The following is a 26,821-nucleotide window of genomic DNA, read 5'->3' as shown; positions in this document are numbered from 1 at the left end:
CTCCTAACTGGAACCGCTCCCTGGAAAGCCGACCTTGCCCAGCAGAGCCTGGGTTTTGCCTCTGGCCCTGCCAGCCTGTGGGGGAGCCCTCTTCTCCCTGCCCCACCCCTGGGGCACAGTGAGCACAGCAGCCAGCGCAGGGGAGGTGGCATGGGCCCCCGCGGGAGCCCGAGGGAGAAACAAGGGAAGGTGGGCTCCGGCGTGGTCTCGGGCGTGGGTCTGGACGGCAAACACTGGCTGGAGAAAACCATGATGCTCGAGTCTGGTCTCTTTCAGTTGGTTTCAAAACATGCTTTCTGGTTTTTCTCTTTATAAACAACCTAACAAAGAAAACCACCTGGCTTGGGTTCAGCGATCGGGAGCCCACTGTGTCTGGGCCGTCAGTAAAGAAGTGAATTTGGAGCCTTGTTTTTTGGTTTTCTTGGCTTGGTTTGTTTGGTTCAATTCCCTAAATTTCACTTCCTTTCAGGTTTTCTGTTTTTGCATCTAGAAACCCATGGAAGTGAGACTAACTTCCCTCCCCCGGGTTCTGGGGAGAAATCATGGAAATATTTGAAATTCGTTACGGGGATCAAGCTGAACAGGAGAGCTGGCTCCCAGCAACTTAGGTTTTCACTCTGCTGGGCCGCCTTCTGGCCAAGATGGCGACCCTCGTCTGCCAGAGCTGTCGCCCAGCCTGGGGGGACCCTACGCTGAACCTCAGCTTTTGGGCAGCTGGGGTAGCTGAGGGCCCAGATGTGAAGCCAAGTGACATGGAATGTGGCTGTACTCATCGAGGGCTATTTGGCGGGGACACCCTGACCCAGCAACTCCACCTTTGGGAATCTATCACCACGAAAGCATCAGAGATGTGCACATTTATGTTCAAGAATATACGGAAGGGGACTCATTAACTTCCTTGTAGACAGACCCAGCAGCCCTAAAATCCACAGCACAGGAGACTCCTGACTTAGGAAGGGGCATGGTTTACGATATTAAGGGAAAAAAGTAACAGGATGTTATATTATTCAGAACATCATCAACGTGGAAAACCTTTATGTGCAGATCTAAAGAGAAAAGTGGGGAGTACTCTCCACACTGTTAATGATGGGAACTCTGGCTATGAGACAGCAGCAACTTAAGACTTTGTCATAAGAGAGAAAAACACTTTTTTAAAAAAAGCCACGTGGAAAAAACATTATCAAACAGACTATGTCCTTAACCCCCGTCCCTCCAATCACTGCTGATGGTAGTCTTAGCTCTGGGTGGAGAACCCATTTTCTCCAAAGAAGTCCAAGGCCCTGCTAAGTTATTCTGCCCTGGTGCTTTCTTGCACTAAATTGGGCTGAGAAAGAGTCGGGGCTTGGCCAGGGCTTACAAACAGATGACTGGTGGACACTGGGACTGACCTATTGCCCGAGTGTGGTCTTGCTTGGCGGGGTGTCTGTTGGCCCCCCTGGGCCCTCCCGGCAGTGGTCCAGTCCCCAGGCTCGATGCAGGGCCCTCCTGGCCGACCAGACGTGTAACTTGGCTGGAAGGTGGCCCAGGAGTGGAAGCCCACACACACCAGCAAAAGAATATCTGTTAGCGATGCCAGGCAGTCAGATGCCCCCTTGCTACCTCCTTAGAACACACTGTGCCCAACTCAGGTTTTCCTAAGCCCGGGGGTCGGGAGACAGCCATCAGAATGGCCCTGGGAACTTTCTTTCCAAGCTCCTGTCTGCTGAACCTGGGAGGGGGCGCCTATTCGTGGTGTCCTCCCTGGCAGGCAATGACTGGAGTGGAACACATTGGTCTCAGGATGTGTGTTCAGAACCAGAGTGTAACAGGTGAGTGTGGCAGGGACAGGCAGCTCCTGCAGGGGCCAGCCACATCCAGCGGCCTTGTCAAGTGTTTCTGCCTGTTCAGTGGGGACCCAGGTTCCCATGGGTTATGAAAGGTTTGGAAGCTTCCAGGGAATTCCTGGGACAAATCTCAAAGGAGAGGAAGTAGTGGAGAGTGGGAGAGTTACTTACGGGTGGCCCCATGGGCCCTGGCAGTCCTGGGGGCCCCAGAGGTCCACTTGGTCCAGGAGGGCCTGGTGGCCCTGGTGGGCCTTGGATGCCGGCCTGGCCCTGTTCACCCTGAGGTTCGTGGAAACAAGTGTTAGAGAGAGAGCCCCAGGCTGCAGAGCAGTCCCGCCCCAGTGCCATGCACCCGGTGAGGCCCTGCCGTGGGCTCTGGGGGAGGCGGTGGTGGGGTGATGGTGATGGTGCTGTGGTGGTGACTACATGCAGGGGCTGGTGGCAGTGAGGAGACGGCCAAGACATTAGCCCCCAGAGGAGGGGCTTCCAGAGAGGACTCGCTGCGTCAGCTGCTGGTCCCCAGGGCAGAGCTCTGCTGCGGTGGCAGAGGACAGGGTGAGATGTCCCCCGCCCGACTGAAGGCCTCTTCCCAGCCTGCTCAGATGGCCAGGGTACAGCCCAGGTGGCCGGCAGCCTGGGCGTGTCTCGGGCCCTCCCTCTGCGTGGCGAGTCCACCGTCTCTGCGCCCTGGCCTCCTAACTATCAAACGAGAACAGCTGCTCCTTGTTTCCTGTCACTGCTTTTTGCTGTCTTTCATTATCTGGCCCAGAGGATCAACTGAGATCCTGAGGTCAGAGGCCACAGAATTTTGTTCGGCTCACCAAATAACTGGGCAAGAGATTTTATGGAAAACATTTGGCTTGGTGGCTTCTGATGAAAAACTGGGAGCCCTGGCCAGCTAGGCCCACATTCCCGGGGGGCTGCCTCAGGCCCGCCCCCATCCTTTCTGCCTGCAGCCTGCTTCTGTCACTTATGTGATTTGTACCTGACCTCAGTTGAGTTTTGAAAGTGTAAAGTGCTTTGTGCCTCTCTGGAGTCTCTATTATTATTCCTTTGCCTTATCCCCCAGCCTTTGTCACCCACCGTGCATGTGCCCAGGGTAGACCCAGGGCCCAGGGAGGTAGGGGTGGGATCATGCTCCCTGGTCCATGTGACCCAGATTTTGGGGCTGAGGGCCAGCCCGAGTCATCCTAGATCTACACAGACCAAGGTCATTATGTTACTTTCTACGTGACCTCTCCAGGGAGGTTCTGGGCTCAGCTCTTGATGGGGGGATCCAGCCCTGCAGACAGACTAAGGCAGAACAGCCTGGCAGGTGTGAGCGCTCCAGGCTGGGATGCAGGGAGACCCAGGCAGCCAGACTCCAGTCCAGCCCACCCTTCTCAGTGTGATCTCAGTAATCCTCTATGACACTGCTGCTTCCCTATGTGAAAAAGGGAGCTGACAATGCTTGCTGCAAACTCCATAGAGGAAAATGATATTTACAAATAGGAGTGTACGACCTCACAATGAGAACTAAGATTTTAGCAGCATCTGCTTGAATCATCTCTCAGATGGGACATCCTAGGGCAGATGCCACCAGCAGTGCCACTCTGGGGCCTGGGCTGCAACCTGCCACACCCTCTGAGAAGCCACTTAAGGGCTCAGAGTGTCCATGGTGGAGAAGGCAGGTGCAGAAATGGGTCACAGGCCCCATTTTACAGAAGAAAAAACTGAGGCTCAGAGAAGTTGAGCTCCCTAACCAAGGTCACAAGAAGAATTTGGGGGGAGCCAGGACCCAAGCTCAGAACTCCAGACTATTCCTATTCATTCCAAGTAAGCCCCCAGCAAAAACTGCTCACAGTCTAACTTTCTGCACTTTGGCAATGACTTCCAACACCATCTGCTAAGCACATCATATGTCATATAAAGTTTCCTCTTTCAACTAATGTTAGACCCAATGTTTAAGCATCTTATAGAGCCTGTGAAATCAATATTGGTTTATTGATAGGAAATGGACAAGCCTTTTGATGTCCCACCATGGCTGACAGCATAAAAACCTTATTCTCTAGGCAGAATCTGCAGCAGGCAGGACAGGGGCCCCTATTCTTCTCTCTCCTTTGCAAATCAGGTCAGGGCAACACAAAAAGTTCTGGCTTATCCACCTCTTGCTCTTGAAAAGGGGGGCAGCAACATGCCTCGGCCCCTCCTAATTTCTTCGTCTGTGAGGTGGCGATGATGCCACCTCCACTGCCAGGTGGCCCATGTCGGATTACATGAGATAATCCAAGCAGAATTCTTACAACAGTGCTTGGGACCCAGCAAGGGCTCAACACATAGCAGCTAATGCAACTAAGGCCAGGAGGTGGCTGCTGGGGCTTGAGGCGAATGGCCGCTCTGAGGGCAAGGACTCGGCTCTCCTGAAATGGGGTCTGACACGGGTAGGGGTGGCTGAGAGCGGGGTGGGCCTGGTGCTCTCTGAGCTGCCAGTGGGCCCCCTGAATAGCCAGCCTTGGGCTAAGCGCTCAGAGCACATGGAGGCTCTCAGGACTTGGCTGGTGTAACGGGATACGTAGCCTTGGGTAGCACGTGTGTCACGTGTCCCTCTGTATTTTTAGCTGTAAATTGGAGTGATTTTTCAGCCTTGTTCAGCCAGGTGCCTGAACATGCAGGCCCCTGGGCCCTGGCTCCTGAGTCAGGCCAGATGGTGGCTCCAGGCCCTGCTGTCGGGTTTTCAGAGAGCATCTCGGAGCCCTGCTGCTTCCAGTTACCTTGGGGGTAACCCCTGACCCCCAGTGTAAGGAAGGCTACGGGCATGGGTGGCAGCCATGGAATTCCTGGCCTGGCATCACGCTGCAATGCCTATGCCTGGATCCCTGGGTCTGTGGTCTCTCGTTCTTTGTGATCTGGTCCTATCCCAGCCTCCTTGGCTTCGTTAGGCAGGAAGAAGGGAGCAGTTGCTCACAATGATTACACCTGTCAGTTGTGGGCTACATTTCCTCTGCAAATTCCCTCGCTTCTCAAACTCAGGTTACAAGTGATCGGATGCTAAGCAATCTGCATTTCTAAATATAAAGGGTGTAGGTCCAGGTGAGAGAGCTCTGGACGTGGGGTCTGAAGACCTGGCTGCCGGTTCCCGATCTGCCCCTTGTTGTTTGTGCGACCTTAGGTACAAATTCACCTCTCTGAGCCTCAATTTAATTCTTGCACTGTGCCAGGAATTATTCCCAGTGCTCTACAAACACAATAACCCTATGCAGTAGGAACCGTTATTATCCTCGTTTTACAAATGAGAAGCTGAGGTGCAGAGAGGTTAAGTAACTTGCCCCACATCACACAGCTAATAAGAGAAGGAGAATCTGGGTGCTCTGCAATTTACTGGCTGTGTGACCTCAGGCAACTTACTTAATGTCTCTGAGCCTTACTTCCCCATCTGTGAAATAAGGATGATCATGCCTAATTCATACAACCACTGAGAGAATTAAATGAAATGAGGCCTGTGAAATGCATAGCCCAGTGGCCGGCACACAGTGATGGCTGTCGTGAGTAGTAATGGTGGGGTAGTAGTTGTGGCTTCTGGGCCTGGGAGTTGTGTATTTCCACGTCTACGGCATTCGTGAGTCCATTTTTGTCTAAATTAATGTAACGGAAGTGCAGTGAGATTCTCGCTTCACCTATAGCCCCAGCTGGCCTGACAGGGACCAGAGACTCGCCAGCCCCTGGGAAGCCCCACGTGGTCTGGGAAAGGGAGGTGTCTACCTGGAAGGTCCGCCTTTTAATGACTGGGGGTGCAGCCAGCCGCACTGAATTGAGGAGAGGCAGCAGCTGAGGAGAAAGATGAGTTGGAAGGCCAGAGGGCAAAGGCCAAAGATCGCAGGGGTTCAGGAGGGTTGAAAGTCCACCAGGATGGCAGGGCGGCCAAGAAGGAGGGAGGAGAGGAAGAGAGAAGAGAGATTAGCGAGCGTGAGGCACAGGAGGGAGGGCGTGGGCGGGGCGCTTGATGCTTGTGGGTGCAGTGCTGAGCTTGCCCTTAGATGGTACCCCATCCCTGGAAGGAGGCGGGCCCTTGGGGTACTGGCCAGAAGCACTCCCCGACTGGGAGAGTGGCCCCCTGGCCAGACCTGCCCTCCATGGCCAAGCTGGGTCACAGAGGCCTCCTAACATGCGGCCCAACATTGCACTGCCAGCCCCGCCGGTCCCTGGTCACGGACAGAGGCTGCTGGGCCGAGGGGAGCAGACTCCGAGGCTCTGGCTTGGGAGCCACAGGACCACCCTAAATTGGTACTTGAAGCCAGGCTGGTGTGTGGCGACCTCTGGGTTCTTTTTTTGGCTAAACGAGAAGGGCTGGTGTCAGCGGATCTGGGGAGGATGGTCAAAAGCAGAGCCAAGCCCGATCCCGAGGGTGTGGCCAGTGTGGGCACCAGCTAAGTGCTACTGAAGTCTCACCCTGGGGCTAGTGGGCTTGGAAAATAGACACTGGACAAAGACGTCTCTTGCATGTTCAACCACTTTTCTGGGGGGAGGCAACTTGCAATCACATTATCTAATGTAATTTTCATTTCTGGAAATTCTTGCTGTTTCCAGACTCTCAACCCATGGGTGCTGAGCGCTCCGCTTCGGAAGAGGTTAGAATCCACGTGAAAAGAAAGATGGCGTATAATCCACCTCTCGTTTTTGAAAGCATTGTGACTCACATGAGGCCACTGGGATGATTAGAAACAGGGGCCGCCTGGGCTGAGGACGCACCCAGCTAGGGACCTGGGAGCCCAATCGTGGGCGGCCCCATCCCTCCCACTGTGGGGCCTGGGGACGTGCAATGTTGGGCTCTGCATCTAGGGAGCCTCTAAGCAGAGGGGCCTGGAGACCTTCCAGAACCTACAAACCTTCAGGGTAATTATCTGGTTAGAGCGCAGAGCTGCTAGAGACCTGCTTAGGTGCTCCTGGTGTGGGGTAGGGGTGGAGGTGGAGACAGGGCAATGGGGAGAGTGAGTGCCAGGCCCAGACACCAGCTCCCCGTCCCAAGGCACCCCTCCTCCCCCTCCCTCCCTGGGGATGCTACAGGCTGGAACAGGGGCCCGGACCACCTGGATCTTGTACCTTGCAGGCCAGGAGGCCTGCCACCCCCATCAGGTCTGCAGTCCCCTCAGAGAGCCAACAGACGCCTTGCCCTAGAAGGACCCTGCTTTCCTACCCACTTCCAGATAAACAGACGGTGCCAGCTGCCTTGCCCTGCCCAGCGGCTGGATCCCCAAATCCACGCTCACCCGGCCTGACTCGCTACCCACACTGGCGCAGCCATACCCCGGGCTCCTCTGCGCCCTGTGGCCCTGTGGAGCCTTCTCTCCCCGCCAGCTCCCTCTTCTTGGGTTGCGCTGAAGGGCAGAGAGCTCTCTCCTAACCGGCCCCATGCGTTCTCTCGGGGCTGATGACACACTGTCAAAGCGTCTAAGTTGTGTTGTCTTTTGTGCTGGGGGATGCTGTCTTTCTTTTGGGTAACATAACAATCCTGTGAGCCCATCGTTTCAAATAAACACAGCTGACCTTCTATTATTGTATCAGGATCAGGCTGGCCGGAACACCAGGGCCCCTGCTTCCCTGCAGCACATGCCGCTGACAGGCTGGCTCTGTCTGTGCTGCTGCCGGCCTGTGCCCCCCGCCCAGTCTTGGCCTTGCCCCCACCCCAGCCACTGACGCTCAGGGCTGTCCCCGCCTTGGCCTCCCCCTGGCCTGGGAACCAGGGGTCAGAGTCTGAATGGCCGGACCCTGCCAGCAAGGCCCTCCCAGCGGTCTTCTGGAGCCAAGCTGACCGACTCTGAGTCTGGCTTGTGCTTCTCTCCACTCCCTCAAGACCACTCCCTGGCAGGGGTGGGCGCCCAGGGCAGCCACACTGTGTGTGTGTTTGTGGGCACGATGCAGCCTATGACAGGGGGATGGACACCTAAAGATGCTCCTCTGAGAGAGGCAAGGCCGATCCACAAAACGGGGGGCATTTCTCGGGTCCCAGCTCACTGGGGCTCCTGCACACCTTCACTGCCCCCATCCCCGAGAATGGCTCTCTGATGTTGGCACACACATCTGAGGGCTCCCGATAGGATGACAGCAGACTTTGGGCTCTGTATCCTGGGCTGAAGCAAGGGAAAGGAAGGAGCTGGGTGGGGCCAAGGGGGCACAGGAGATCATCCCAGCCCTGAAATCCCCCACTCCACTTGGAGGGGCTTCCTTGATTCTTAAAGAAGCAAAACAGAGACTTTACCCTTGAATTGATTCAGTCAGCCTCCAATTATCTCCCACCATGGAGGTCTGGGTCCTCTGAAACAATGACTAACCCAAAAGTCCCTCTGATTCCACCAGGGCAGGCAGATGGACACACACAAGCTGTCTCTCTCTCTCTCTCTCTCTCTCTCTCTCACACACACACACACACACACACACACACGCACACACGCACACACACACACACACACACACACACACACACACACATGCACACACACGCACGCTGGGTAGGGAGCCAGACCCAGACTCACACAAGCTGCACAGCCTTACGATGAAGGCCATGTGCAGAGGAGCACACAGCCAGGCGTGCAGAGTTCCAGATACACACACGCTGGGGGCTCGCAGGCCCAGCCAGCACAGGAGCAGACATACAAAGACACGCAGCTCTGCACAAACACACACACACTGACTACCAGGCACACCCCCAGGAGCTGGCCAAACACCCCAGCACCGTCACAGCCCCACTCTGGCTGCTGAGTGCAGAGGGGGGCTGTGTGCTCCTGGTCTCCAAGCTCTATAGGGAAGAAGATGAGGCTAAACTGGGGGCTGTGCTCCAGGGATGGATCAGTATTCGGGGTTCACTTACCCGGTGTGGGTGCTCTCCACACTGACCCTGGGGAAGAGAAGGAAGGAGAGGAGGAATTAGGCCCTTGTTGGGGGGCTGTACCTCGGGGGCAACCTCAGGACTTGGGGACGCACCATGCATGTGCGTCACCCGCCTGCCCCGCTCTGTCTTGGGCTGAGCTCTCTCAGGCAGGAGAACCGATTCCCTCCCTCGAGCCTGGCTGGCAGCAGGGAGGTAACCTCCAGGACCTGCCTGGATGTGGCTCCACAGAGCCAAGGGCAGGACTCTGCCGCCATACATCACATGCCATGACGGCAGAGTCACGAGTTATGCTCCGTGCCTGGCTGGAAGTATCTTCCGGAAAGGCTGACCCTCTGGGTGGGTCCACCCAATGGCTCTGAACAGGAGCCCCTGGAAGGGAACAGCAGACACCAAGGCAGGCTATGGGCAACGGGGCCCTCGGAGACGCCTTCTTGGAGCCGTGGGTGCCAGGTCCCTGCACCATCTGCCTGGGGGCAAGCCCAGAAGAGCCCCCATCAGAAACTCAAGGAAGCAGAGAAGGTAGGAGGCTGGGAAGAGGGCCAGGCCAGTGGTTTACAAACTGACACCTCAGAATCCTAGAGGCTCATGGAGGTGCTCAGGAAATACCATGGGGGTGGCAGGCAGGATGGGCAGAGAAACAGGCTGAGAAGGACCAGGCTCCAGGCCATGCCTTCCCCGCAGAAGAACCCCACGCAGGGCAGCTTCCCTTCTCTCATATACCATGTACCACAGGGTACAGGGGATTCCCCTGGTTCTGTTGATAAAATCTGAAGTTTGAAAATAATCCTTTCTACCTGTTGGAAGGCTGCTTCTTGAGATGAAGATTCTAGAAAACCTCCATCAGCTTACCTTTTCTCCTTTTTGTCCTGGAGGTCCCTAAGAAGAGAAATGAGACAGTTAGAAACAGAGGCTAAGGACTCAGGGCCCAAAGCCTCTCTGCTGGGAAACACTGGGGCGAGGTACCAACTGGCTATCCTGGGGGACCCGCCAAGCCCTGTGGGGAGGAACACACACACAGGTCAGTGGCACACAGAAGGCGGGCAGAATCAGAGATGCAGGCCTGTGTGGGATTGTGCAAGAAACTTTTTGGAAAGCCTGCAGTCCCGAAGGCTGGGCTTGGCCACCCACACCAGGTCTTCCGGTGCCCGAGATGTTCCAGCTGGCATGGCCCAGCTCCTTCATCCACCTGTGGACATGACTAGGTGTGCCCTGCCCCCCGCACGCGGCCGCGACGAAGGACAGGTGTCATCCTTCGTTCATTCCCGCAACCGCCAGCATCTTGTGGGCCAGCCACGGAGGAGGCTGCATGGCCACGTCAGGCAGGGCTCTGCTACTGCACACTCACGCCACGTCCTCACGGAGCCAAAAGCACCTTCTAACTCCTACCCTCCGAGGCCTCAGCATCAACCCCACTGAACCAGAAGGGCTTCTGGGGACACGGGGGCTGGGGCAGCGCTGCAGACTTTGGGGGTTTTGGAGAAACCTTTGGCCAAAGAGGAAGCAGGAAGTGGGCGACTTAAGCCATCCTCAGTTCTGTGAGGAGGACATGGCGTCCAGCTGACCCGAGGCCAGTGCTGAGAAGGCTTCACACTCGGCCAGTGTGGAGGGGAGGGGGTAGGATGACGCACCTTGTTCTGAGGACCCCCTCGAAAGCAAGGCTTCCAGGATGTGCTGAGTCACACCCGCGCTGGCCCGAGAGGAAGGCGCTGGCGTCACTCCATCTCCCGGACGAGGTGACGGAGACAAGACCCTGCGGCTCAGTGAGTGGTGCCACTGGGACCGTGAAGGTCCAGCTGTGTCCACTCTGCCACGCGCTCTGAACTGGGCTGGACCTCGGGGGGCAGGGCTTCTAAACTTGGCTGGAGCCACAGGCAGTGTCCCAGCCTCTGGGGCCCTGAGCTCCCTTCCATCCTGCAGGACTTCCTAAGGGCCTGTGAGGACCCACCTGCCAGGCCAGTCTCTTTGGGGTTTGAAGACCTCAGGATGCCCATGGACAGATCCATCTGGGTGGGAGGAAAGCCTTCTTTTGTCCCCGACTTGACAACTGGACCAACCCCCAAACTGGGAAATTCCTAGGAGGTTCGTGGGAAGGGACAAGTGGTCTTTGGGACAATCCATGTGGCACCCCAGTCTATGCGGTTCACTAAGTGTTTAGCATCAAGTTTAGCAGAATATGATGCATCTGGCTGGGAATCAGACTGCAGGGGACCAGGCCACCCTCTCTGGGGACAGAGAGAGGAGTGTGATGAGAGGAGGAGGGCCAGGGGCCCAGAGGAAGAACCCAAAGGCTTGGGACTGCAGAGACTTGGAGGACTGAGTCCAGACGTCCCAAATGGCGGCCCATGGGACAATCGTGGTCCCCAAGGTATTTTGTTGATCCCACACAGTTTTATTTCAATAAACTGAAATATTGAAGAGCAAGGAGAGTACAACAAAAATCTGAATTTCAAGTTTCTTTTAAGTATTTCAAGGTCCAACAACACAGGGCACCGATTAGCTCCTGAGCCTGCCCCTTTAGGACAGGTCAGGGCGATGTGCCAGCTTGGCACCTGTCGTGCTTCCTCTGTGCCAGGCACTGTTCTAAGCACTTGGCGTGAATTAACTCCTCTCGTCCTTAGGACAGCCCTGTGAGTTGTGGGACAAGCCATGAATGCAGAGTCCTGGCTCTCTTCTATGCCACTTGGGGGGCCCCGGTCCTGTCTACGCCTTACATCAGATTCTCGGGGCTACTGTGAGGTGGGTGGGGCAGAGGTGACCCCCCTTTGACAGGTGAGGGCACAGGTTAAGCATGTGAGGGTGAGCCCCAGACCCCCATGTTGGATGCCCAGCAGCAGGTAAACCACCCAGGAAGGGAGGCGAGTGGGAGACGGACAGATGCTAAACAGGCCAAGATAATTACACTAGACAGCGTGTTGAATTAATAGCTTGGGGTCCCCGTGCCAAGCCAAACAGAAGCCTAATGGCTCTGTGGCCTGTCGGATTTTGACGGACGACTATGAGGTGGACGGGGGACCTATCAAACTGATGTGAGCTCATGGGAGAAGGGGTGGCCCTACCGTTCCCTGTTCAAGTTAGTTCTGACCCTGAGACAGATGGGGAAGACTCACGGCGGGTGAAGTGGGGTGGGGCAGAGGGATGGCAGAAAGGGGAGTCCCCTAGAAGGGTCCCTTTCTTTCTAAACAAAGGGCCCTGGCAGCAGAAGGAGACACGGTGGAGGGTAAGGGCCTACCACGTGGGTCTCACTCCCTGTTCTGTTATTTAGGAGTTGTGTAAACTCAGGCAATACACACAACCATTCTGAGCCTTGATCTGCCCTTTCATAGAGTGGGGATGATAAGCTGTTGGGAGGATTACAGAGCAGTGCCCTGCTGAGGGCCATCACTGTTCCTTCCGGGGTGGCACGGACTGGGTTAAGGCTCTCCAGAAGGTGGGAAGGGGCCAGGAGGAAGGTAGGGGCAGAGGTCTGCTTCTCTGGGTCTGCCTTGTGCCTGGCTGGGGCAGGAGCGCCTGGAGCCCTGGGCGGCCCAGAGCAGGGAGCACGAGGAAATCAGGCTCAGGACGAAGTGCCCGATGGGTACCCCTCGGCCCCCCTGCGAGTGCTGGATGAGAGCGGCGGTTTGGGAACACTAGCTGCTAATTCTGTGTGACACTGGCCAAGTGCAGACGCTCTCTGGACCTCCCTTCCCTCATTCTTCAGGTGGAGAAGCCCCCTGCCGCCTCTCCTCCCTGCGCTGAGCGAGGACCTAGGGGGACACGTCGCACCCAGCCGGGGAGTGACCATGGGGCGGCCCCTCCCGCTGCGGGGCAGTGCTTCTGTGGCCCGTGAGGGCTAGGCTGACCCCCGCACCCCTCGAGGGAAGGCAGGAAAGCTGGGTCTTACCGTCTCCCCTTTTGGTCCGGGGCGGCCCTGGAAGGAGAGGAGCACGAGTGCTGGTTGAGTCGTTTGCACCCCAGAAGTACCCCAGCCCCACCCCCCAGTCACACAGGGCTCCTCCCGTGAACGTGTGCGTCTGGGGCCCGGTGAAAAGGACTGAGATGAGCAGAGAGGAGCTCTGGACGGGAAGCAGCCTCCATGTGGACTTGGGCATGTATTGGGGCTCGACCGAGATGGAGACACCGAGCAGCACACAGGAGGCGCCCTGCGGGGCTGGGGGCAACGGCGCGAGCCAGAGCTCTCCAGCCCTCTCCTCTCCCGCGGCCTCCTTGCCTCACTACCTTCCAGCCCCTTCCAGGAGGCGCCGGAATCAGTAGATTCTAGGATGGCTCTTGCTCCAGATACTGAGAGTGCAGCTTGGAGGCCGTGGACTTGTGCCCAGGGGAGGCTCATGGGGGACAGGGCAACTCATGCAAATGGCCTCTCCTCCCCTTCCCACTGGCAACGACTTTCCGCCCCAAGAACGTTCATTTTATCTGAAGCGTCTTCCAAGGAGTCGGGGTCTCACAGAAGGACGAGGAGACCCCGGGTTAGTGACCCGGACTAAGTGGGGGGAGCCCATAGCCCGAGAGGGTCCACTCACCGGTTTGCCGTCAAGCCCAATGGGACCCTGAAAGAGAAAGAGGCCAGATGTAAAGACTGAGCATCACAGCTGTCCTGGCAGAGAGGCAGCCTGGGAGGTAGTTAAGGGCACAGGTTCTGCACTATAACAAGTTAGGGATCACATCTCTGCTTCATCACTTGCTGTTATGAGACCATGGGTAAGCTTAAACCTCGCTTTCCCATTCTAAAGTGGGGAGTAAAGGAATCTCCCATGAGGGGTCTTTGGGAGTGAACGAGATGCCCCCTGCCCCGTGCTGGCACGAGGGAGAACCTGATGGGTGGCAGTCGCCATGGCATCAAAGTCCTTTTCACCTCGAGTGGAAAGTGGAGGGCGCGTTCCTGGAAAGCAGGGCTGGCCAGCGCCGAGGCCTGCGGGAAAGGGGGAGCTGGCTGCTCCCTGCCCGCCTCTCGTAATCTGTTTTAGGCCTTAGGCAGGGCTCCCAGGACATCCAGATGGCCACATGACTGCCCCCAGCAGGCGGATCTGCTCTCAGAGCCAGGTCAGAGGTGGCCTCCGAGCGGTGCGTCATCTGCCCCACAGCCTAGGGTCCTGTGGCTTCACAGCCTGTCCTGTCTGCCACCCCTGCAGGTCCGTGTTGGTGTCCCTGTCCCCTCCTGCACCGTAAGCCGAGCGCTGGGCTACTCTCCTCAGTTACTCTCCACGAAAGGCTGCAGGAGAGGGTCCTTACCGATGGGAATTTGGAATGGCAAAAGCAGTTTGAGGGCCGGCCCTGCCTGAAGTTTAACACAGCCAGGCCCAGGAGTCGCCAGGGGCACAGCTGACCACTTACCGGAAATCCAGGAAAACCTCGAGTGCCCGGCTGACCCTGAAAAGAGCAGGAGAGGAGTGAGTGTGGGCGAGGAGGAGAGGAAGCCACACCTTAGTCCCCCGTTCACCTTGGCTCCCAGAGGATCAGTGGTTTCCCTCCCACTCCTCTGTGATCATCCGTGAGAGACACAGGCTGGGAGGCAGGATGGAGAAAGGAGATGGACCATCATAGGAAATCTCCTCCAGGGAGTGGGGTGGGGAAGGGAAAAGCAGGTGGCCAGCATCCTTTGGGTTTTTCTGGGAAGTAGCCTCCCAGAGCTCCTCACTGCCCGCCCAGATGCTCTGAACCTCGGCATGGGAATGGGGTGGAGAGCAAGGACAATGGGGACAGCCTACAGCACGCTGAACTCCTGGACTGGGATTGTCTAAGTCCGCTTCATCTGCACAGTCATTGTTCATGGTCACCTATCTAACGATGGTTTGGGTATCGGAAATTGGCCTTTGGAATGTGTTTTCAGACCAGAACAGGTCGGATTGCCCACTGTCCTCTCGCCCTGGCTAATAGGGCTCTCCTGGTTGGGTAATCTCTGGATCCCTCAATCTTTGTGGGATGCAGAGCGATCATGTCCATTTTTCCGGAGGTACAGAGTGCACAGATCTCGGTATTCAGGTTGGAGATTAGAAGCAGGTTCACTGGCCAGATTCAGGACAAAAGAGAAGTGCGGAGGTGAGAAGAAGCCTGAGGCTATGCAGACCCAGGGCTGGAACGGGCTGACCAGGAGGTCCAGGGTGATGGAGAGCTACGAAACCTGGGTCCTGTCACTCCCCTTCTCAAGAACCAGCAAGGGTTCTCTTCTGCTCACATGCCATTCAAGGTCAGCCTCACTCTCATCCTGATGCACCATTTTAGCTCCTTTCCTGCCTCACCTTCCTACCTACTCTCTGCTTGGGCACCCTGGCTCACCTGCCTTTCAGTGGACACACCACATCTTTCACACGATTAGCTTTCAGCTTGAAGTCTCCCCTTGACTGAGATGGCCTCAGTCTCTTCCCAAGCTTGGGGTTTTGACTCTGGTAGACTGAGTTCTAATCGTGTCTCCACTGCCACCAATGGCTATGTGACTCTGAGCAAATGGCTTAACCTCCCTGAGCATCAGTCTCCTCATCTACAGAATGGGGATAACTGTATACACTCATAGGGTCGTTCAGCTACATCTGTAAAGCCTATTGAAATGCTAGCTGCCATCGTCAGATGTCTGTTAAACTGAACTGAACCTATAGGAGCACCAGAATAGAGCAAGGTTGTCTTTGATCCAATGTCTTAGGATCAATGGAGGTCTGTCCTTGCCAAGCAGTAGTTTCAGCATTGGCCCTTATCCAGAGGAAGATTCCTCTGGGTCCAACTGCTGTAAACCTGAAACACCTCCAGGCTGCTTGGGTCTTCCTTGAAGCTGTGGACATGGATGCCTAGAGGCCTCTGTTTGGGGGATATGCTCAGAGGACAAGGCGGGGTGGGATGGGGTCCCTGCTGCCAGGGTCCAGGCAGGGAACCAGCTGGAGCATGCTGTGGGCCCGGGATGGGCTTGTGGGAAGCATCCCAGAGGGCAAGAGCGTGGAGATGCCACTCATGTACCAGAAGGGCCCCAGGCCTCTGTCCTCTCAAGGATAAGTGATGCTAAGAATAGCACTAAGAAGAAAACCTGGAAACCACCCAGTGTAAACTTCCAGCTACGTTGAATGCTGAGAGGCCTGAAGAAAAGGTCAGGAGGAGAGGATTCCAAGAAACATCTTCAAGTCCCACTCTGGGTAATGTTTACATGGTAGGGATAATCACATGGTTTGCTAATTACAGAGCTGTCCCTGGTAGCAGGACGCATCTCTCCCACCCAGAGCCAAAGCCAGGGCTAACCAAAGCTTTTTCAGGGATCTTGGGAAGAATGTTGTCATTGACCAAATGGAAACTGGGACTCTACTTCCTGGAGAGGTCGGGCCTTGGTGAGGCACTTGGAGAGGCTTGGAAATGGATTTCAGTTTCCATGTCTTCATATCTATACTGAAGGTGGACATCTCTTCCAATGTTTGTTGACCCATCCTATTTATTTGTGAACTGCCTGTTTGTATTCTTTACCAATAATTCCTACTACGTTTATCTTTTTCCTACTGATTTGAGTAGAACTCTTTGTCAAGAATAGTAACTGAGAGTCATATGTGTTGCAAATATTCTTTCCAATTTGGCATTTATCTTTTTTATGCTATATTTTCTACCGTGTGGAAGTTCTACATTTATGCCGACAAACATATCAATCTTTTCCTATGGCTTCTGGGTTTTAGGTCATGTTTTTTTAAAAAAATTAATTAATTTATTTATTTTTGGCTGTGTTGGGTCTTCATTGCTGCGCACAGGCTTTCTCTAGTTGAGGCGAGCGGGGGCTACTCTTCGTTGTGGTGCGCAGGCTTCTCATTGTGGTGGCTTCTCTCATTGCAGAGCACAGGCTCTAGGCAGGTGGGCTTCGGTAGTTGTGGCACACAGGCTCAGTAGTTGTGGCTTGCGGGTTCTAGAGCGTAGGCTCAGTAGTTGTGGCGCATGGGCTTAGCTGCTCCGTGGCATGTGGGATCTTCCTGGACCAGGGCTCGAACCCGTGTCCTCTGCATTGGCAGGCGGTGGATGCTTAACCACTGCACCACCAGGGAAGTCTTTAGGTCATGTTTTGAAGGGACTTCCTCAGTTCAGAATTATAAATGTTTGCTCATGCTTTGTCCTCATATTTTATGGCTGCACGTTTTACATCTGAGTATTTTGTTCATTTGAAATTTACTCTGATTTCTAAACTGTTTGTCAGTTGTCTCAGCATCATTTCCTGAACAATCTATCTTCTCTTTCTATTGTGAAATGAAGCCTTTATCATGGACCAAATTCCCAGATGCGTTTGACTTTACTTCTGTTCTATTTGTTGTTTTAATTGCTCTGTTTCTATAATACGTTTTGATGGCTGGTAGAACAACTAAACCCCTCCTCCCCTACCCCCCTTACTCTATGTTTCAAAAAGTTTCTGAAATTCTCATAACTTTTATTTTTCCAAATGAAATTGAATGTTACTTTGTTGGACTCCTAACTCCACCCCCCAGATTCATGGGTATTAGGATCATGTTAAAATTGTGGATAGATTTTTTTGTAGATTAATTTACAGATTAATGTTATATCCTTCTATACAAGTACAAGGGAAATAAGCTTTACACTGCTCTCTAAAATCTCTTCCTTTAATTCGAGGCCAGGGAAGAGAGGGAGCGAAGTGCATCCCTGTTTTTCGGAAGTGGACCTACGTCTATTCCTCCCTACCTTCCTCCTGCCGGCACTTGTGTGGGGTAAAGCAACACGGACAAACTGAAGTTTCTGGTAGGAAGGACGCTACCAGGAGCTCTCCCTTCCCTCTTATCTAACCCCTGAAAGAGGGCCAGTCGTGGATCTGTCCAGAGCCTGCCTTATGCTACCTCCGCTACCCCAAGTCAGTGCTGGCTATCTTTTAAACAAGACTCTGCTGGTAAATGCTTAATCCCGTTGGGGAGAGTGGGGGAGGAGAGCCCTGCTTTGTACAGCATTTGCCAATTTCTGTAAATCTGTGATTCTGTAAATACTCCCACCACAGCCCGTTTTAAGCTTGAAAAGTGATGTCACTGAACGCAGAGTTGGGAGAGGGTGTGTGTGACCCACCCTCGTGAGCCGCCTCCACTCACTCTGACCTCCGGCAGCAAACGGAAGGCCAAACATTACAAGGACATCCCAAATCTATCACCTTCAGATTGAACTCATCTGCCCCCGCACAATCTGCTTCTCCCTTTGGGGAAGGGCACTGCCAGGCACTCCGCTACTCAAGTCCGAAAGATGGGGTCACCTTGAACTCCTCTTTCTCCGTCAATCCCCGTTTTTATCATCACTAAATTCCGTCAATTCCCCTTCCAACATATCTCGCCAGTCCAGCCCTCCCACCAGCCCCACTGACTGTGCTCCAGTCCAGGCCTTGACGATTACAAGTTCCTTCCTGCCAGCCCCATACCTGCAGCCTCTTCTAAGCATGCTCCGTGCTGGAGCAGGAAGGATCAGGGGAGTTTTTTTTTTTTTTCGGTACGCGGGCCTCTCACTGTCGTGGCCTCTCCCGTTGCGGAGCACAGGCTCTGGACCCGCAGGCTCAGCGGCCATGGCTCACGGGCCCAGCCGCTCCGCGGCATGTGGGATCTTCCTGGACCGGGGCACGAACCCGCGTCCCCTGCATTGGCAGGCGGACTCCCAACCACTGCGCCACTAGGGAAGTCCCTGGGGAGCTTTTTAAACTGCAAGTCTGATCGTGTTCCTCCTCAGCAGAACACAATCCAAGGGGTCTGCACTGCCCTCGGGGTAAAATCCTGACTCCTGAACATCGTGTCCTTCATGATCGGGCCCTTGCTCACCTTGCCAACCTCTCTCTCACCATCCTTGCTCTTGCTTTGCTCTGGAAAGAACTTCCCCCATTTCTCCGGTAGTTTACGGGAACCGCTCCTGCCTTGGAGTTTCAGCACTCCTCCCCAGCCTTGGTGCCTGGGACCTCTGTTCCTCCTTGATCACAGTTTAGTTACCTCTTCCTCCCGGAAGCCTTCCCTGCCTGCCCTCACCCCGAGTCAGGTGCCTCCTCATCTTCCACAGCTCCCTAACCGTCCCCAGCTGAGCGCTGACTGTCTGTACTATAATCGCTATGGGATGGCTTCTCTCTGCAAAGGGCAAGCGGGCTGCAGTCAGGTTTTCATCTTCTACCCAGCACCTAGGATGTCGTAGGTGCCTGACAAATATTAATGGAACAAATAAACGAAGAAACACTCAATGGGTGTATTGACCTGGTGTCTCACTGTGAATGAGGGCTGGAAGTTCAGACAGTTCCTCCTGGCCCCTGAAGAGAACCTGGGGTCTCTGGGAAAGAATGAGCTCCCTCTGAGATGGGGGACATTTCCTAGCCTGGCAGCTGACCTCTCCAGTGCCTGTGGGGCCAGCCAGCATCTCGGGGTCCCAGCCTCCTGCTCAGTTTAATGGGGCCCACCGCTCCGGCACCTTGCCTCACTGGAATGTGAACCATCCTTCTCCGAAGTGCCCGGATGGTGCCCCCTTTGCACGGACCGTTTACGAAGCTGCAAGACAGGAGGCAGGTGGCCCCTGAGAGTGGCAAGGCTGGTTCTCATTAGCAGCATGTGTCCTAGGCCCTTCCTGGCTGAGTGGAAAGCCACGTGTTCCCCATCATCCTGGGCCGCAGAGGGCTTGCCCACTTGACCTCTACCCCTTAATTGCAATCGGTCCCATGGTCTTCTGCGGTCCCCTGCTCTCAGCAGCTCCAGGCGGCTTCCTAGGAGGAGCTAAGGGGGTTGCCCTGGTGTCTAGCGAGGACTCAGCAGGGGCCCCAGCCATCTGGGTGAAGGTCACACACACAGGCCAAAATCCGAGGACACTGGGCTTGATCAAGCCTCCTGGTGCCATAAAGCCTCCCCCAACATCAACACAACACCCACAGGGAGGACTGTTTTTTCAAGGTAAATATCCTTTTTAAACAGTAGAGCTTAAAACGTGGAAGGCGCTGTTGGAGAAAGAATGCTGGCTTTGGAATGAGGCCGACCGGGCCCAAACCAAGCTCCAGCACGGAGGAGCCGTGTGACCACAGGCCAGTTATGGACCTCTGTTTCCTGCTCTGTGAAATGGGCTGGCAGCTTTCCTGGGGGCCGGAGGGACTGGAGGAGGCTGTCACATACACAGGCTTTCAGTGTAGGACCTAGCATGTCTCCTAGGTGTCCAGGAGAGGGAAGCTATTGCTATTACTGGAACAGAAGGTACCCTTCACCACTGGAACCATGTCCAGCGCGGTGGGTATATTGATACACGCTGGGCTGGAAGCAGGGGGAGCTGAGGCCCCCGGAGCATATTCTCCAGAAGTGAGGCCTTTTCAACCACTTCTAGGTCTCCAGCTGACATGACACTGCTGAAAGATGCTGCTAAGAGGCTGTGAGAGGACCAGCCTGATCCACACAAGGGAACATCTGTGGTCAGACCAGGAGGCAGACAGAGATGCTGGCCAAAGGGTAGGGCCTGTATTCTGTGCTACTGCCCTGTCCTCCTAACAGGTCCACCCCAGATTCCGTCCTTGTCGTTGGAACCTGGGGGACTGTCTTTCTCTGTGACCTCCCCATGTCCTAGTCGGCCCCTGGCTGGGTACCCCACCTGGGCTCAGGGCACCCACACTGTGGCTCCCCCAGTACACGAGGGGGCTTACAGCCCAGCGGGACGGTGGCCACGTGAGCCAGAAGCACAGGTGACGGGAACCCCGTGGCTGGGTAGCATCAGGGGTCAGAGTGTAGACTCTGAGCACACGGCCCGGGCTGAGTGTCAAATCCCAGCACCATGGCCACACTCTCATGTATGGCCTTCGGCAAGTCACCCGGCCTCGCTGTGCCCTGCTTTTCTCATCTATAAAGTGGAGGTGCTAATGGTGCCTACCTGTGGAGTTCTCGTGAGGATTAAGTGAGCTGCTATGTGTAAAGGTGTTAGGATACTGCCTGCCACAGAGTAAGTGCAAAGTGTCAGCCCTCAGCACTGTCGCGTGCTCTGAGCTGGTAGAAACCTTGCAGGGAAGGCCTGTCCACGCAGCCCAGGCCCCTTCAAGCCCTGCCTCCAGCCCAGGCCCCCGGCCTGCCCGCTGGCCCTGCTCCCCAGCTCCATCCTTCGGCTGCCCTCTCTGACCTTCTCGGCTCTCCCTCTCTGCTCCCAGCTCTCACCATAGCCCCTTCCTGGCTGCAGAGCCGTCAGGGCCTTGCACGTAGCTTAGCAATTTGCTCTCTGACCCCCCTCCTCTCCCTAGTCAGTGGGTAGGAGCCTCCTGCTTCCCACTGAACGCAGGGGAATGGGTAGGGGGCGCGTCACCACCCATTGGGCGAGGCTCTGGGAGCATAAGGCTAGGCTCTGGGTCCCTACCCCTCTCAACTACGCACGGCAGGGCAGGAAAAGAGCACAGCAGAGCATGGAGACTGCAGCCTGTTGCTGCGGGGGGAGCCCTGGGCGCCCGGGGTCCTGCGTTCTAACCCTGCTTCGGCCTCTGTGTGGGACCCTGGCCAAGCCCCTTCCTCTCCCCAGGCCTCAGTTTCCCCTTCTGAGAAGGTCGTGCTAGACCATCCTTGAGGTCCTTTCCACCCCGACATTTGGCGATTTTATCGAAGTCCCTTGGGTCGGACGCTCTGAGAAAAACAGCCATTCCTCCTTCCCATAGTCACGTTATCTTCCCGCAGCATCGCCCACGCCCCCCCTTGGTCCCTAAGGAAGCCTATCTGAGGGGAAGGCTCTCTGCTTTTCCCCAGCCTCCAGCCACTGGGTGGGGGGGACTGGGACCCAGCACTGAGCACAGAACCAGGGCCTTTGAGGGCGAGAGGCGGGCTGGGCTCTGTCAAGAGCAGGAGAGGGTGCTTGGCTCAAGAGACCTGGGCTCTGGGGTAACTGCTTCTTGGGCTTCTGGAACGTGTCCCCGGGAAGCCGGAGCACGGCCACCACCGCCCTCCCGGGAGAGGAGCCAGCACTTTCGCCCTCTGCCTGTGAACAGCAGGGCCGCCTCACAGCTGCTGTTGTTTCACGGCTACAGGGTAGGGCCTTGTGAACCCTCCCGAGAGGCTGTAACTGAGGTCCGTTTAGTCAGGCCGCTTTCTTTAACATCAGCAGCAGTGAGGCCTGGCCCAGCGGACCGCGTCCCCGTGGTGGCCGTCACACCCAGAGGCGTGGCCAGGACCCGCGCTGGCCCCCCACAGGCCTCCTTACTAACTCACCCATCCCCCCACCCCGAGGAAGGGCAAGAGCCACTTACCGGGGGGCCGCGGGGACCGATGATGGACATCCCAGCATCTCCTGGGGCTCCCTGTGGGGGAGAGAAAGAGGGAGGAGGGGGAGAGGGAGGGGGGCAGGGGTGGGAGGGGAAAAGTAGAAGGGGGCAGCTGGCAGGTGGGGAAGGCGGAGCGGGTGAGGGTGGGTCCCGAGAGCCAGAGGACAAAGCGGGGCAGAGGATACGGGGGAAGATGAGGGACCCAGAGGAGAGGAGATGAAAAGGGGATGGATGGAACATTCGAGAAGGAGCGAGAAGGGCAGTGGGGAAGCAGGAGGAATGAAGAGAGAAGTGAGCAAGAGCATGTGGTGTGGGGACCAGGGAAAGAGGGCAATGGGGCCCAGGCCGGAAGCGGGAGAAGAGGATTCAGTGCAGTGATGGGCAAGAGGGGGCCCAGGGAGGGATGGGGAGGGGGGAGGGAGGGAGAGAGGAGGCCTCAGCTCAGCCATGGCTGCTCAGGCCCCAGAGGCATCCCCACAGGGCCCTGCTCAGGATGCTCCCAACCTGCCCCAGCCCCAGCCAAGTTTCACACCCCCTGAGGTCTTCTTCCCCAGCCCCAGGTGGCCACACGGCTTCACACCCTGGCCCCGGGCTGGAGCTGCTGTAAAGAGAGGGTGGGGAGAAGACACACACTTGCTGTTGGGCCCAGCAGCCCTGAGCCTGAAGGTGGGAGCTGCCTTGCCTCCTAGTCCTGGTGTGACTAGGTGTAGGTCTGGGTGTTTCCCTGGGGGACTCTCTCTGGAGCAGCACAAATAGAGTGTCTAAATCTGAGGGACCAGTGAAGGGCTAGGGAGGGGCTAGAACCAGCTACACAAAACAGCAGTTGCTGCTCTCCTTGCCTCTGGGAAGGGTGACTGCCTAAGGCTGAAATCAGTGCGAAGAGGCCACATGCAGCCTCTGTGGGCAGGGGACACCCCCTCAGACCTCAGCCAGGGAAGCTGGGACCCTTAGTCCAGGAGTCCCAAGACTCCTGCCCGATGGTGTGGAAGCTGTTAGGAAACCAGGCTGTGAGAGGCTGCGAGGGCAGAGCAGGACGAGCTGGCATGCTCCGCTGGGGCCTGTGTGCCAGGAGGAGGGGATGGGGGCCTCTGGAAGCCCCCCCAAGAGTCCAGGAGGTGGAGGCAGAGGCTGGGGTGGCAGTGCGGAGGGGAAAGTGTGGACTCACCTTCTCGCCTGGTTGGCCCTTTCCTCCCTGTGGCGGCCACATGCAACATGGAGTGCAGGGAAGAGACAGGGAGGGAGAGAAAAAAGAAAGGATGAGAGAGAGGCACACACACAAGCATTCGTGTTAATGGCACAACGACCCAACACAGGAAGTCACCGTGAAATAAGAAACAAAACACAGATGCTGACAGATGACAGGTCCTGAATCCAACGAGCACAGCACGTGGACGGCTGGTGTCTCAGCCTGAGGGCCGGCCCCAGCCAGATAACTAAGAAGGCAACAGTGGCAGGAGCCTTATGAGGCCCCCTTGCGAGGTGTGTGTGTGTGTGTGTGTGTGTGTGTGTGTGTGTGTGTCTGTGTGTGTGTGTGTGTGTGTGTGTCTGTGTGTGTGTGTGTGTGTGTGTGTGTAGGAGCCGTGGCCCCAGGGGTGGCCATGGGAGAGACTTTCCCAAGGACTCTGTGGTGAGGTGGAGTCTAGTTGTTTTGAAGGTCCAACCAAATACCAAGCACAAAACTGCCAATAGATGCGACACGAGTCGTTAGGGGTGGCCAGGCAAGATGCGAGGAGGGACACGGGAAGACAGATAGAAGGACACACACACCTGGGGGATGGAGGATGTGGCCGGGATGCAGAGGAAAGTGGGTCACGGCCAAGGACCCCTGCGCACACAGTGACCAGTGGATAGATGGCCCCAATCCACCCTCATTCGTGGCAGCCCGTGGAGCCACCTCTGGTGGATCATGGGAACAACGCAGGCATTTCACACCCACTGGCCACCCCAGTTCTTATCAGGGGGTCCATGCCAGGGCTCCTACTGGGCAGCCAAATGGGTCCATTGTCACAGTTAAAATAGCACCAGCAGCATGAAAGCACCAAAGCGGTTTGAAAATAGCTTTGTGTAGAAGGAAATGGGGAGACCTCCTGTGGCTCTCCTTCCTGCTCCACCGGAGGCTCAGGTGGACACTTCCCCGGCGGGGGACACATCCACAGGGCCCAAGAAGGAGGGCAGGAGCGGGTAGCCCTGGAGGGATTGCTCTGCACTTTGCAGGCTTCCCTGCAGGCCGGGTAGACTCCTGAAGCTGACCTGTCAGGAGCAAGGACTTTGGTGTCTTGGGTACAAGACCCAATTCTGCCCCAATCCTGGGCAAACTGAGTCTCAACATGCTCACTGATAAATGGGATCTCGGAGGGCTACGGAGAAGAATGTGCCTGGCCCAGGCCCACCCACAGCTAGCCTCTGAGAAAGGCGGCTGAATGCGTCTCGCTAATCTACACAGGGAAGGACCCAGTGACAGCCTGGGGGACTCAAGATTTGGAGTTAGAGAACTGAAGCCTAGAGACAGGGTCAGGCAGGAATTGCACGGTGCTGTGATCTGGGACGTGGTTGGACAGTTGCACGCGGGGGTGGCCCAGGGCTCCCAGCCTCCATGTCTTGACAGACAGTTCTTGGGTAGCCCTGGGGAGCTCAAAGCTCTGTGACATGGAACACTTGTCCTGCACCTCTGAAATGTCCCAGGTCCTAGGCCTAGGACTGCGGCTTCTTCCTAAGGATCAGACCCTCCGTAGAGCTGTGATGCCAGTGGAGGGGGCCTGGGCAGGGTGAGTTCCATTATCAAGGTCAAGAGCACAGGTCTGGAGTCAGACTGCCTGGATTAAAGTCCCTGATCAGCCACTTCCTAGACCTGTGACCTTGGCACAGACACTTAACATCTAAGCCTCAGTTCTCTCATCTGAACAGTGGGGTAGAAACTGGGCCCACCTCATGCAGTTCTCGTGAGGGCTGAATCAGATGATGTGTGCAAAGCCCTTAGCACAGTGCCAAGCACACCAGCAGCACTTTCAAGTGTGAGCTATGATTTGGTGCCTTTTCTCTGGGCACTGGGTTCACACCAGGTCAGCAGACTCACACAGGATGCCATACCCAGGCCTAAGGCCAACCCGGCCCAGGAGGTGAGGTTACCAGGCAAAGCATGTGAGTGACATGGAAGGACGGCACGGGGCAAGTTGGGGCACCGGGAGCCAGGGTGGAAGTTGAGGCTGGCGGCTGGTGGGGAGTTCGAGGTCAGACGGGGAGAGCAGCTTGGGCCACGTCCTAGACTAGGCTGGGGGGTGGTGAGGCCAGCGTGTGGCCATCATTGCCTTAGGCTGCCACCAGGTGCTGCCCATTCCAGCCCCTCGGAGGCTAGAAGCCACCCGGAAAAACCCTGGTGCTGGGACCTTAAAGCCTAGCACCAACCTTCCCATTTCTGAGATACAAGCTCCCTATCAAATATGCCCTTTCATCATCTTATTGTTTTCAGCAGGAAACGATGAATGTTTTAACCCCCAGCCTCCTGCTGAGGATTTGGAGGCCCTGCCTGGAAGCAAGCCCTTTCTGCATCACTAGCCTCTGTCTAGGGAAGATGCCTACGGAGCTGGCTCCACTGCAGTTTCTGTAGAGCATTTTCTGTTTGCATTTCTCGCCATCTTTCGCTACTCTTGCCGGGGAATGGTTGCAGGAGCAGCTATAAATCTGGGGGTGAGCTGGCAGCCTCGGGAGGTTAGGGAGTGGAGTGGGTGGGAGTCCTCAGTAGTGACTGGCGATTAGCTTTATTCATGCCATCTTTGGATTTTTCCTTTGCCATGGCAGTTCTCTGGAGAGTAAAGCCATATAGCAAGATCAGAAGGATTGGAATAAAACTTTTCCCTCCTCCTTGAAGCAGACTTGGGTGGGGGAAGGGAGAGGTCCGACCCCTCCTTGGGGTGGGGTAGGCAACGCCTTGCCATGGTCTGCAGGACAGGCCGGCACGGGGAAGCAAGCAATGGCCACACAAGCAGGCACAGATGCTCCAACTCACCACACGTCCAGGCATCCCAATGGCACCTTTGTCCCCCTGATGGAGGCAGAAACATACAGATGTGACTGGAGCCAGGCCAGCACGTGAAGGACCCCATGGCTAGCTACACACCCAAGACCTGGTTTGCATGGGCACTTGGGATGATTCCCAGGCGTCACGTGGGTGAACTCGCCCCTTTCAGTCCCACAGACTGTCTGGCCGCATCCTCGTCACGTGGAACTAGGCACGGGGCAGGGTGAATGAATGGCAGCTCCCGTGTGACAGATGGGCGAATCACTTCCCTTGGTCTATCTCTGCCAGAGCTGGGGAGCAGCGCCCACGTCCCCCAGCTCCTCCCCAGGCCCTGTGTCTGCGAAGGCCACCAACAGAGTCCTGCCCCTCCTCACTGCCACAGCCAGGCCCCACCCCGTCCCGCGCCAATAGTGTGCCCTGTGGGTTCAGCCGCAACAGGAGTTTCAGCTGCTGAGAGGGAACGGCTCTGTTTTGCAGCCAGGGGTTACATCTTCTCACTCTGGAAATCTGCTTATTAAGTTTTGTTCCTCCCTCTTTTGGTAGAGAATATTTTTTTGCAATCATATATGTGCAGACCCATAAAATCTGGGGTGGGGCTTGGGGTTTGCCAGGGGCCTGGAAGGATGGAAAACAACAGGGGCTGAAAATCAGACGGTGTTTGTCCCGGCAGGAGAGAGCTGGGTTTGTGGGTTCCCCTGAAGGGTGGGCATTTCTGGGGTGATTCTGTGTCTGCTGATCTCACTTAGGCAAAACGTCCTGAGGGATGGCTAGCATCCCAAGAGGTATGTGGACGCACCAGGGAATAGCAACCAGCTCTGAATTAGGCTACTGTTACATGTACACTGTCAAGACCGAAGTGTCTTTAGTAAACCATTCAGACTTTGGGAAAGAGTGGCAGGGTTGCAGCGATACGTGGATATCTGTTTTATATATATATATATATA

The 26,821-nt window shown here is 56.0% G+C and overlaps 1 protein-coding gene across 1 annotated transcript in view; it reads right to left on the bottom strand.

Moving 5' to 3' along the window:
• The window catches only part of COL13A1 (collagen type XIII alpha 1 chain), a gene marked incomplete at its 5' end in the record, with an annotated part of 143,787 nt that overhangs the window by 50,268 nt on the left and 66,698 nt on the right, over positions 1-26,821 (bottom strand). The window contains 9 exons of the mRNA XM_082673817.1: positions 1,995-2,102; positions 5,562-5,627; positions 8,665-8,691; positions 9,535-9,561; positions 12,566-12,592; positions 13,203-13,229; positions 14,014-14,049; positions 21,848-21,898; positions 23,028-23,054. Of these exons, the coding sequence (XP_082529943.1) occupies positions 1,995-2,102; positions 5,562-5,627; positions 8,665-8,691; positions 9,535-9,561; positions 12,566-12,592; positions 13,203-13,229; positions 14,014-14,049; positions 21,848-21,898; positions 23,028-23,054 (396 nt within the window). The remainder of the gene's footprint in view (positions 1-1,994; positions 2,103-5,561; positions 5,628-8,664; positions 8,692-9,534; positions 9,562-12,565; positions 12,593-13,202; positions 13,230-14,013; positions 14,050-21,847; positions 21,899-23,027; positions 23,055-26,821) is intronic.

The sequence above is a fragment of the Grampus griseus genome (genome assembly GCF_964374135.1).
Source record: "Grampus griseus genome assembly, chromosome: 16".
Taxonomy (NCBI): Eukaryota; Metazoa; Chordata; class Mammalia; order Artiodactyla; family Delphinidae; genus Grampus; species Grampus griseus.
The sequence above is the reverse complement of the archived record's forward strand: the minus strand, read 5'-3'. Positions and strand labels throughout refer to the sequence as shown.